This window comes from Topomyia yanbarensis, chromosome 3, assembly GCF_030247195.1.
Source record: "Topomyia yanbarensis strain Yona2022 chromosome 3, ASM3024719v1, whole genome shotgun sequence".
In the NCBI taxonomy this organism is placed as follows: Eukaryota; Metazoa; Arthropoda; class Insecta; order Diptera; family Culicidae; genus Topomyia; species Topomyia yanbarensis.
Window position 1 is genome coordinate 372,101,984 of NC_080672.1, and position 14,036 is coordinate 372,116,019.

Here is a 14,036-nt window from a genome sequence, read left to right on the forward strand (position 1 = left end):
CTAGGGTCGCATACAAAAACAGCAAATCAGAAACTACTTAGAAGGTCAATTTCCTTTCTTTTTTTATTCGATGCACAAACATCATTAAAGTCAGAAACCTCAAAATTAAACTTTTCATCTTTCATCCTCTTCCGCAGGAAAAAGCCCAATGCCAAGAGACGCAGAACAGGATTATGCTGTCACTGGTGCTTCGATCACACAGCTGGGACGAAATCGTGGAAAAGAAACGTCAGAAAGCCGTCAACAAACTGTCCAAGTTCTTCCTAATACCCAAGGTAAGTCTGGCGATTCAGGCGCGTGGGTGTCAATATAGTACTGCAATCTTTAGTCAAACAATTCCTACAACTGGCTCGGTTAAGCTTCCGCAATGAGCCGAATTAAATAAATAAATGAATAAAAAATAATCCGACGACTTAAGTTTACTTAAGACCAATCAAATTTGGAAAATGTGTATCCATCGTAAAATCGTTTGCTTAACGAAATCGTATGGATACCTCAAACTAGCTTAACTTCCATAACGAATGGTTTTTCACACGTGCTCCCATCATCCTACAACACCGTGTAGAGTGGACACTCTAATGGATCCAAGCTATTAATCACGATAAAAATAATCCAATTTGGAAGTGATCCCCACTTCTACCTCTCCAATCCCGACACATGGAGTGACGCTGCTGCTTGATCGAGCCACCGATGATACCAAAGACCGCGTTAATCTTCCGCAACGAGTGCATCTTTCAACGTTATAGCCCAATCGAAACCTCGAAAGCTCGCTCGGAATTTATTAGCTTCGATCCCGCTTCCCTAAAACGCGCTCTCTCGTTACCATGATTATGTTGGAACTTTCGATAGGATGATGCCTGCAGGTTCGATCAAAGGCACAACACGAAGTTTGAAGAGCAAATAATAAAATTCTTTATTTTTTCCGTCTTCATCCGTTGAAAATTTTCGGTAATTGATTGGAGACCACCGAAGAAGCGCTTGCTTGATGAAGATGCTCTGCCCGAGTGCTACAAACTGTAACTGTTTGTATTCACCCTTTTAAAAACCTGTTTTGATTTAAGGTTTCCTCAATTTTCTCCGTTATAAATTGTCTCTTGATGAGAATGGAAAAAGAAAAATATTTTTTTATATCACTTCCGAGCAAGTGTTGTGAAATTTAAACAGCTCATTTTATTTCTATTTTACAATGCGTAATTGATTCGTCACTTGGTTGTAGTCTTATCTTTTTATTTGCTCGATAGTTTTGAACTGTTCCATCTCCGAAGTTCTTCCGAGCAAATACAACAACCAAGACACTCATTAAGGTGGAGCGAACATAGAATCTCTAACATCTGAAAATAGGACTAATCGGCTATAAAATGACAATAAACATTTTAGAAAAGGTTGTTTTCAACATGTTGAACCACCCTAGCATCCATGTCCAACGCTTATCAATCGTCTTCTATCTGAGTAAAATTTATAAGTGTACAAACCACTTCAAAGTTCGTGCATTCTTCATAAAACTATCAGTGCCCAGATACGAAGTATTCAGTAGTAACATTCACCTTGAAACGAGAGCTGGAGATCCATACGACATGGCTGGTAAGAATATTAATCATATTTCATACCTTTTACATAAAAAATTAAATCTCTTTCAGCCCTGACCCTGAAGATTTGGATGACCGCTCTTACCGCCCTACTGTTGGCGTCGGTAGTGCAAGGTGATAACGAGTGTCTCAAAAACCCACGTTTCGGGGTGAAAATGTTTGCTCATTCCGAAAATTGTGAAAACTACATAGTTTGTGTAGGGCTAATCAAAATCATACGAGCTTGTCCCGAAGGAACGTGGTGGAGTGACAATGACCTGACTTGTACTGCTAGTGAAGACAGGCGTTGCGAAAAACAGCCAAAGCTAAGATTAATGAGCTCCTCCGGCCGCTCGGTATCGGAAGAAGAACAAACTTCGGTTTCGTGTGTGAAGAAAACTGAATCATGTCCGGCTGTGTTCGATCCGAATAACTTAGTACTTCGACCGCACGAGGATTGTAGAAAGTATTACCTCTGCATTTCGTATTTACCGGTGGCCCTTCAGTGCCCACTAAATCTCCATTATAATCAAGATACATGTGAATGCGATTACCCTCAAGCAGCGAATTGTGAAGATACGATAACAACAACTGAAGAAATAACAACAACCCCAGAAGATACGACAACTGAAGAAATAACCACAACCCCAGAAGGTACGACAACTGAAGAAATAACAACAACCCCAGAAGATACGACAACTGAAGAAATAACCACAACCCCAGAAGATACGACAACTGAAGAAATAACCACAACCCCAGAAGATACGACAACTGAAGAAATAACAACAACCCCAGAAGATACGACAACTGAAGAAATAACCACAACCCCAGAAGATACGACAACTGAAGAAATAACAACAACCCCAGAAGATACGACAACTGAAGAAATAACCACAACCCCAGAAGATACGACAACTGAAGAAATAACCACAACCCCAGAAGATACGACAACTGAAGAAATAACAACAACCCCAGAAGATACGACAACTGAAGAAATAACCACATCCCCAGAAGATACGACAACTGAAGAAATAACCACATCCCCAGAAGATACGACAACTGAAGAAATAACCACAACCCCAGAAGATACGACAACTGAAGAAATAACAACAACCCCAGAAGATACGACAACTGAAGAAATAACCACATCCCCAGAAGATACGACAACTGAAGAAATAACCACAACCCCAGAAGATACGACAACTGAAGAAATAACAACAACCCCAGAAGATACGACAACTGAAGAAATAACAACAACCCCAGAAGATACGACAACTGAAGAAATAACAACCCCAGAAGATACGACAACTGAAGAAATAACAACAACCCCAAAAGCTACGACAACTGAAGAAATAACAACAACCCCAGAAGATACGACAACTGAAGAAATAACCACAACCCCAGAAGATACGACAACTGAAGAAATAACAACAACCCCAGAAGATACGACAACTGAAGAAATAACCACAACCCCAGAAGATACGACAACTGAAGAAATAACCACATCCCCAGAAGATACGACAACTGAAGAAATAACCACAACCCCAGAAGATACGACAACTGAAGAAATAACAACAACCCCAGAAGATACGACAACTGAAGAAATAACAACAACCCCAGAAGATACGACAACTGAAGAAATAACAACCCCAGAAGATACGACAACTGAAGAAATAACAACAACCCCAAAAGCTACGACAACTGAAGAAATAACAACAACCCCAGAAGATACGACAACTGAAGAAATAACCACAACCCCAGAAGATACGACAACTGAAGAAATAACCACAACCCCAGAAGATACGACAACTGAAGAAACAACCACAACCCCAGAAGATAAGACAACTGAAGAAATAACCACAACCCCAGAAGATACGACAACTGAAGAAATAACAACAACCCCAGAAGATACGACAACTGAAGAAATAACAACCCCAGAAGATACGACAACTGAAGAAATAACAACCCCAGAAGATACGACAACTGAAGAAATAACAACAACCCCAAAAGCTACGACAACTGAAGAAATAACAACAACCCCAGAAGATACGACAACTGAAGAAATAACAACAACCCCAGAAGATACGACAACTGAAGAAATAACAACAACCCCAAAAGATACGACAACTGAAGAAATAACCACAACCCCAGAAGATACGACAACTGAAGAAATAACCACAACCCCAGAAGATACGACAACTGAAGAAATAACCACAACCTTAGAAGATACGACAACTGAAGAAATAACAACAACCCCAGAAGATACGACAACTGAAGAAATAACGACAACCTCAGAAGATACGACAACTGAAGAAATAACAACAACCCCAGAAGATACGACAACTGAAGAAATAACAACAACCCCAAAAGCTACGACAACTGAAGAAATAACAACAACCCCAGAAGATACGACAACTGAAGAAATAACAACAACCCCAGAAGATACGACAACTGAAGAAATAACAACAACCCCAGAAGATACGACAACTGAAGAAATAACAACAACCCCAAAAGCTACGACAACTGAAGAAATAACAACAACCCCAGAAGATACGACAACTGAAGAAATAACGACAACCTCAGAAGATACGACAACTGAAGAAATAACAACAACCCCAGAAGATACGACAACTGAAGAAATAACAACAACCCCAGAAGATACGACAACTGAAGAAATAACCACAACCCCAGAAGATACGACAACTGAAGAAATAACCACAACCCCAGAAGATACGACAACTGAAGAAATAACAACCCCAGAAGATACGACAACTGAAGAAATAACAACAACCCCAAAAGCTACGACAACTGAAGAAATAACAACAACCCCAGAAGATACGACAACTGAAGAAATAACAACAACCCCAGAAGATACGACAACTGAAGAAATAACAACAACCCCAAAAGATACGACAACTGAAGAAATAACCACAACCCCAGAAGATACGACAACTGAAGAAATAACCACAACCCCAGAAGAAACGACAACTGAAGAAATAACCACAACCTTAGAAGATACGACAACTGAAGAAATAACAACAACCCCAAAAGCTACGACAACTGAAGAAATAACAACAACCCCAGAAGATACGACAACTGAAGAAATAACAACAACCCCAGAAGATACGACAACTGAAGAAATAACAACAACCCCAGAAGATACGACAACTGAAGAAATAACCACAACCCCAGAAGATACGACAACTGAAGAAATAACAACAACCCCAGAAGATACGACAACTGAAGAAATAACAACAACCCCAGAAGATACGACAACTGAAGAAATAACAACAACCCCAGAAGATACGACAACTGAAGAAATAACAACAACCCCAGAAGATACGACAACTGAAGAAATAACGACAACCCCAGAAGATACGACAACTGAAGAAATAACAACCCCAGAAGATACGACAACTGAAGAAATAACCACAACCCCAGAAGATACGACAACTGAAGAAATAACCACAACCCCAGAAGATACGACAACTGAAGAAATAAACACAACCCTAGAGGATACGACAACTGAAGAAATAACAACAACCCCAGAAGATACGACAACTGAAGAAATAACAACAACCCCAGAAGATACTACAACTGAAGAAATAACAACAACTCCAGAAGATACGACAACTGAAGAAATAACGACAACCCCAGAGGATTCGACAATTGAAGAAATAACAACAACCCCAGAATATACGACAACTGAAGAAATAACGACAACCCCAGAAGATACGACAACTGAAGAAATAACAACAACCCCAGAAGATACGACAACTGAAGAAATAACAACAACCCCAGAAGATACGACAACTGAAGAAATAACAACAACCCCAGAAGATACGACAACTGAAGAAATAACAACAACCCCAGAAGATACGACAACTGAAGAAATAACAACAACCCCAGAAGATACGACAACTGAAGAAATAACAACAACCCCAGAAGATACGACAACTGAAGAAATAACAACAACCCCAGAAGATACGACAACTGAAGAAATAACAACAACCCCAGGAGATACGACAACTGAAGAAATAACAACAACCCCAGAAGATACGACAACTGAAGAAATAGCAACAACCCCAGAAGATACGACAACTCAAGAAATAACAACAACCCCAGAAGATACGACAACTGAAGAAATAACAACAACCCCAGAAGATACGACAACTGAAGAAATTACAACAACCCAAGAAGATACGACAACTGAAGAAATAACAACAACCCCAGAAGATACGACAACTAAAGAAATAACCACAACCCCAGACGAAACGACAACTGAAGAAATAACAACAACCCCAGAAGATACGACAACTAAAGAAATAACCACAACCCCAGAAGATACGACAACTGAAGAAATTACAACAACCCCAGAAGATACGACAACTAAAGAAATAACCACAACCCCAGACGAAACGACAACTGAAGAAATAACAACAACCCCAGAAGATACGACAACTGAAGAAATAACGACAACCCCAGAGGATTCGACAATTGAAGAAATAACAACAACCCCAGAATATACGACAACTGAAGAAATAACCACAACCCCAGAAGATTCGACAACTGAAGAAATTACAACAACCCCAGAAGATACGACAACTGAAGAAATAACAACAACCCCAGAAGATACGACAACTGAAGAAATAACAACAACCCCAGAAGATACGACAACTGAAGAAATAACAACAACCCCAGACGATACGACAACTGAAGAAATAACAACAACCCCAGACGATGCGACAACTGAAGAAATAACAACAACCCCAGAAGATACGACAACTGAAGAAATTACAACAACCCAAGAAGATACGACAACTGAAGAAATAACAACAACCCCAGACGATACGACAACTGAAGAAATAACCACAACCCCAGACGATACGACAACTGAAGAAATAACAACAACCCCAGACGATGCGACAACTGAAGAAATAACAACAACCCCAGAAGATACGACAACTGAAAAAATAACAACAACCCCAGACGAAACGACAACTGAAGAAATAACAACAACCCCAGACGATACGACAACTGAAGAAATAACCACAACCCCAGAAGATACGACAACTGAAGAAATAACAACCCCAGAAGATACGACAACTGAAGAAATAACAACAACCCCAGAAGATACGACAACTGAAGAAATAACAACAACCCCAGAAGATACGACAACTGAAGAAATAACCACAACCCCAGAAGATACGATAACTGAAGAAATAACAACATCCCTAGAAGATACGACAACTGAAGAAATAACCACAACCCCAGAAGATACGACAACTGAAGAAATAACAACATCCCTAGAAGATACGACAACTGAAGAAATAACCACAACCCCAGAAGATACGACAACTGAAGAAATAACAACAACCCCAGACGAAACGACAACTGAAGAAATAACAACTACCTCAGAAGATACGACAACTGAAAAAATAGCAACAACCCCAGACGATGCGACAACTGAAGAAATAACAACAACCCCAGAAGATACGACAACTGAAAAAATAACAACAACCCCAGACGACACGACAACTGAAGAAATAACAACAACCCCAGACGAAACGACAACTGAAGAAATAACAACAACCCCAGAAGATACGACAACTGAAGAAATAACAACCCCAAACGAAACGACAACTGAAGAAATAACAACAACCCCAGACGAAACGACAACTGAAGAAATAACCACAACCCCAGAAGATACGACAACTGAAGAAATAATCACAACCCCAGAAGATACGACAACTGAAGTAATAACAACAACCCCAGAAGATACGACAACTGAAGAAATAACAACAACCCCAGAAGATACGACAACTGAAGAAATAACAACAACCCCAGACGATACGACAACTGAAGAAATAACAACAACCCCAGACGATGCGACAACTGAAGAAATAACAACAACCCCAGAAGATACGACAACTGAAGAAATTACAACAACCCAAGAAGATACGACAACTGAAGAAATAACAACAACCCCAGACGATACGACAACTGAAGAAATAACCACAACCCCAGACGATACGACAACTGAAGAAATAACAACAACCCCAGACGATGCGACAACTGAAGAAATAACAACAACCCCAGAAGATACGACAACTGAAAAAATAACAACAACCCCAGACGAAACGACAACTGAAGAAATAACAACAACCCCAGACGATACGACAACTGAAGAAATAACCACAACCCCAGAAGATACGACAACTGAAGAAATAACAACCCCAGAAGATACGACAACTGAAGAAATTACAACTACCCCAGAAGATACGACAACTGAAGAAATAACAACAACCCCAGAAGATACGACAACTGAAGAAATAACCACAACCCCAGAAGATACGACAACTGAAGAAATAACCACAACCCCAGACGATACGACAACTGAAGAAATAACAACAACCCCAGACGATGCGACAACTGAAGAAATAACAACAACCCCAGAAGATACGACAACTGAAAAAATAACAACAACCCCAGACGAAACGACAACTGAAGAAATAACAACAACCCCAGACGATACGACAACTGAAGAAATAACCACAACCCCAGAAGATACGACAACTGAAGAAATAACAACCCCAGAAGATACGACAACTGAAGAAATTACAACAACCCCAGAAGATACGACAACTGAAGAAATAACAACAACCCCAGAAGATACGACAACTGAAGAAATAACCACAACCCCAGACGAAACGACAACTGAAGAAATAACAACTACCTCAGAAGATACGACAACTGAAAAAATAGCAACAACCCCAGACGATGCGACAACTGAAGAAATAACAACAACCCCAGAAGATACGACAACTGAAAAAATAACAACAACCCCAGACGACACGACAACTGAAGAAATAACAACAACCCCAGACGAAACGACAACTGAAGAAATAACAACAACCCCAGAAGATACGACAACTGAAGAAATAACAACCCCAAACGAAACGACAACTGAAGAAATAACAACAACCCCAGACGAAACGACAACTGAAGAAATAACAACAACCCCAGAAGATACGACAACTGAAGAAATAACCACAACCCCAGAAGATACGACAACTGAAGAAATAACAACAACCCCAGAAGATACGACAACTGAAGAAATAACAACAACCCCAGAAGATACAACAACTGAAGAAATAACAACAACCCCAGAAGATACGACAACTGAAGAAATTACAACAACCCCAGAAGATACGACAGCTGAAGAAATAACAACAACCCCAGAAGATACGACAGCTGAAGAAATAACAACAACCCCAGAAGACACGACAACTGAAGAAATAACAACAACCCCAGAAGATACGACAACTGAAGAAATAACAACAACCCCAGACGAAACGACAACTGAAGAAATAACAACAACCCCAGAAGATACGACAACTGAAGAAATTACAACAACCCCAGAAGATACGACAACTGAAGAAATAACAACAACCCCAGACGAAACGACAACTGAAGAAATAACAACAACCCCAGACGAAACGACAACTGAAGAAATAACAACAACCCCAGAAGATACGACAGCTGAAGAAATAACAACAACCCCAGAAGACACGACAACTGAAGAAATAACAACAACCCCAGAAGATACGACAACTGAAGAAATTACAACAACCCCAGAAGATACGACAACTGAAGAAATAACAACAACCCCAGAAGATACGACAACTGAAGAAATAACAACAACCCCAGACGAAACGACAACTGAAGAAATAACAACAACCCCAGACGAAACGACAACTGAAGAAATAACCACAACCCCAGAAGATACGACAACTGAAGAAATAACAACAGCCCCAGAAGATACGACAACTGAAGAAATAACAACAACCCCAGACGAAACGACAACTGAAGAAATAACAACAACCCCAGACGAAACGACAACTGAAGAAATAACAACAACCCCAGAAGATACGACAACTGAAGAAATAACAACAACCCCAGAAGATACGACAACTGAAGAAATAACAACAACCCCAGAAGATACGACAACTGAAGAATTAACAACAACCCTAGAAGATACGACAACTAAAGAAATAACAACAACCCCAGAAGATACGATAACTGAAGAAATAACAACAACCCCAGAAGATACGACAACTGAAGAAATAACAACAACCCCAGAAGATACGACAACTGAAGAAATAACAACAACTCCAGAAGATACGACAACTGAAGAAATAACAACCCCAGACGATACCACAACTGAAGAAATAACAACAACCCCAGAAGATACGACAACTGAAGAAATAACAACAACCCCAGAAGATACGACAACTGAAGAAATAACGACTACCCCAGAAGATACGACAACTGAAGAAATAACGACTACCTCAGAAGATACGACAACTGAAGAAATAACAACAACCCCTGAAGATACTACAACTGAAGAAATAACAACAACCCCAGAAGATACGACAACTGAAGAAATAACAACCCCAGAAGATACGACAACTGAAGAAATAACAACAACCCCAGAAGATACGACAACTGAAGAAATAACAACAACCCCAGAAGATACGACAACTGAAGAAATAACAACAACTCCAGAAGATACGACAACTGAAGAAATAACAACAACCCCAGAAGATACGACAACTGAAGAAATAACCACAACCCCAGAAGATCCGACAACTGAAGAAATAACAACAACCCCAGACGATACGACAACTGAAGAAATAACAACAACCCCAGAAGATACGACAACTGAAGAAATTACAACAACCCCAGAAGATACGACAACTGAAGAAATAACGACTACCCCAGAAGATACGACAACTGAAGAAATAACAACAACCCCTGAAGATACTACAACTGAAGAAATAACAACAACCCCAGAAGATACGACAACTGAAGAAATAACAACAACCCCAGAAGATACGACAACTGAAGAAATAACCACAACCCCAGAAGATACGACAACTGAAGAAATAACAACAACCCCAGACGATACGACAACTGAAGAAATAACAACCCCAGAAGATACGACAACTGAAGAAATCACAACAACCCCAGAAGATACGACAACTGAAGAAATAACAACAACCCCAGAAGATTCGACAACTGAAGAAATAACAACAACCCCAGAAGATACGATAACTGAAGAAATAACAACAACCCCAGAAGATACGACAACTGAAGAAATAACAACAACCCCAGAAGATACGACAACTGAAGAAATAACAACAACTCCAGAAGATACGACAACTGAAGAAATAACCACAACCCCAGAAGATACGACAACTGAAGAAATAACAACAACCCCAGAAGATACGACAACTGAAGAAATAACAACAACCCCAGAAGATACGACAACTGAAGAAATAACAACAACCCCAGAAGATACGACAACTGAAGAAATAACAACAACCCCAGAAGATACGACAACTGAAGAAATAACAACAACCCCAGAAGATACGACAACTGAAGAAATAACAACCCCAGAAGATACGACAACTGAAGAAATAACAACAACTCCAGAAGATACGACAACTGAAGAAATAGCAACAACCCCAGAAGATTCGACAACTGAAGAAATAACAACAACCCCAGAAGATACGACAACTGAAGAAATAACAACAACCCCAGAAGATACGACAACTGAAGAAATAACAACAACCCCAGAAGATACGACAACTGAAGACATAACCACAACCCCAGAAGATACGACAACTGAAGAAATAACAACCCCAGACGATACGACAACTGAAGAAATAACAACCCCAGAAGGTACGACAACTGAAGAAATAACAACAACCCCAGAAGATACGACAACTGAAGAAATAACGACTACCCCAGACGATACGACAACTGAAGAAATAACAACCCCAGAAGATACGACAACTGAAGAAATCACAACAACCCCAGAAGATACGACAACTGAAGAAATAACCACAACCCCAGAAGATACGACAACTGAAGAAATAACAACAACCCCAGAAGATACGACAACTGAAGAAATAACAACAACCCCAGAAGATACGACAACTGAAGAAATAACAACAACCCCAGAAGATACGACAACTGAAGAAATAACAACAACCCCAGAAGATACGACAACTGAAGAAATAACAACCCCAGAAGATACGACAACTGAAGAAATAACAACAACCCCAGAAGATACGACAACTGAAGAAATAACAACAACCCCAGACGATACGACAACTGAAGAAATAACAACCCCAGAAGGTACGACAACTGAAGAAATAACAACAACCCCAGAAGATACGACAACTGAAGAAATAACGACTACCCCAGAAGATACGACAACTGAAGAAATAACGACTACCCCAGAAGATACGACAACTGAAGAAATAACAACAACCCCTGAAGATACTACAACTGAAGAAATAACAACAACCCCAGAAGATACGACAACTGAAGAAATCACAACAACCCCAGAAGATACGACAACTGAAGGAATAACCACAACCCCAGAAGATACGACAACTGAAGAAATAATAACAACCCCAGACGATACGACAACTGAAGAAATAACAACCCCAGAAGATACGACAACTGAAGAAATAACAACAACCCCAGACGATACCACAACTGAAGAAATAACAACAACCCCAGAAGATACGACAACTGAAGAAATAACAACAACCCCAGAAGATACGACAACTGAAGAAATAACAACAACCCCAGAAGATACGACAACTGAAGAAATAACAACAACCCCAGAAGATACGACAACTGAAGAAATAACAACAACCCCAGAAGATACGATAACTGAAGAAATAACAACAACCCCAGAAGATACGACAACTGAAGAAATAACAACAACCCCAGAAGATACGACAACTGAAGAAATAACAACAACTCCAGAAGATACGACAACTGAAGAAATAACAACCCCAGACGATACCACAACTGAAGAAATAACAACAACCCCAGAAGATACGACAACTGAAGAAATAACAACAACCCCAGAAGATACGACAACTGAAGAAATAACGACTACCCCAGAAGATACGACAACTGAAGAAATAACGACTACCCCAGAAGATACGACAACTGAAGAAATAACAACAACCCCTGAAGATACTACAACTGAAGAAATAACAACAACCCCAGAAGATACGACAACTGAAGAAATAACAACCCCAGAAGATACGACAACTGAAGAAATAACAACAACCCCAGAAGATACGACAACTGAAGAAATAACAACAACCCCAGAAGATACGACAACTGAAGAAATAACAACAACTCCAGAAGATACGACAACTGAAGAAATAGCAACAACCCCAGAAGATTCGACAACTGAAGAAATAACAACAACCCCAGAAGATACGACAACTGAAGAAATAACAACAACCCCAGAAGATACGACAATTGAAGAAATAACAACAACCCCAGAAGATACGACAACTGAAGAAATAACCACAACCCCAGAAGATACGACAACTGAAGAAATAACAACAACCCCAGACGATACGACAACTGAAGAAATAACAACCCCAGAAGGTACGACAACTGAAGAAATAACAACAACCCCAGAAGATACGACAACTGAAGAAATAACGACTACCCCAGAAGATACGACAACTGAAGAAATAACAACAACCCCTGAAGATACTACAACTGAAGAAATAACAACAACCCCAGAAGATACGACAACTGAAGAAATCACAACAACCCCAGAAGATACGACAACTGAAGAAATAACCACAACCCCAGAAGATACGACAACTGAAGAAATAATAACAACCCCAGACGATACGACAACTGAAGAAATAACAACCCCAGAAGATACGACAACTGAAGAAATAACAACAACCCCAGACGATACGACAACTGAAGAAATAACAACAACCCCAGAAGATACGACAACTGAAGAAATAACAACAACCCCAGAAGATACGACAACTGAAGAAATAACAACAACCCCAGAAGATACGACAACTGAAGAAATAACAACAACCCCAGAAGATACGACAACTGAAGAAATAACAACAACCCCAGAAGATACGACAACTGAAGAAATAACAACAACCCCAGAAGATACGACAACTGAAGAAATAACAACAACCCCAGAAGATACGACAACTGAAGAAATAACAACAACCCCAGACGATACGACAACTGAAGAAATAACAACAACCCTAGACGATACGACAACTGAAGAAATAACAACAACCCCAGAAGATACGACAACTGAAGAAATAACCACAACCCCAGAAGATACGACAACTGAAGAAATAACAACAACTCCAGAAGATACGACAACTGAAGAAATAACAACAACCCCAGACGATACAACAACTGAAGAAATAACAACCCCAGAAGATACGACAACTGAAGAAATAACAACAACCCCAGAAGATACGACAACTGAAGAAATAACAACAACTCCAGAAGATACGACAACTGAAGAAATAACAACAACCCCAGAAGATACGACAACTGAAGAAATAACCACAACCCCAGACGATACGACAACTGAAG

General features: G+C 39.8%; 1 protein-coding gene across 7 annotated transcripts in view; it reads left to right on the forward strand.

Moving 5' to 3' along the window:
- Positions 1 to 14,036, forward strand: part of LOC131690329 (uncharacterized) — a 561,476-nt gene that overhangs the window by 451,045 nt on the left and 96,395 nt on the right. For all 7 annotated transcript variants that reach the window (XM_058976022.1, XM_058976025.1, XM_058976026.1 and 4 more), the window contains one exon: positions 138 to 275. In XM_058976022.1, coding sequence (XP_058832005.1) covers positions 138 to 275 — 138 coding nt within the window. The remainder of the gene's footprint in view (positions 1 to 137; positions 276 to 14,036) is intronic.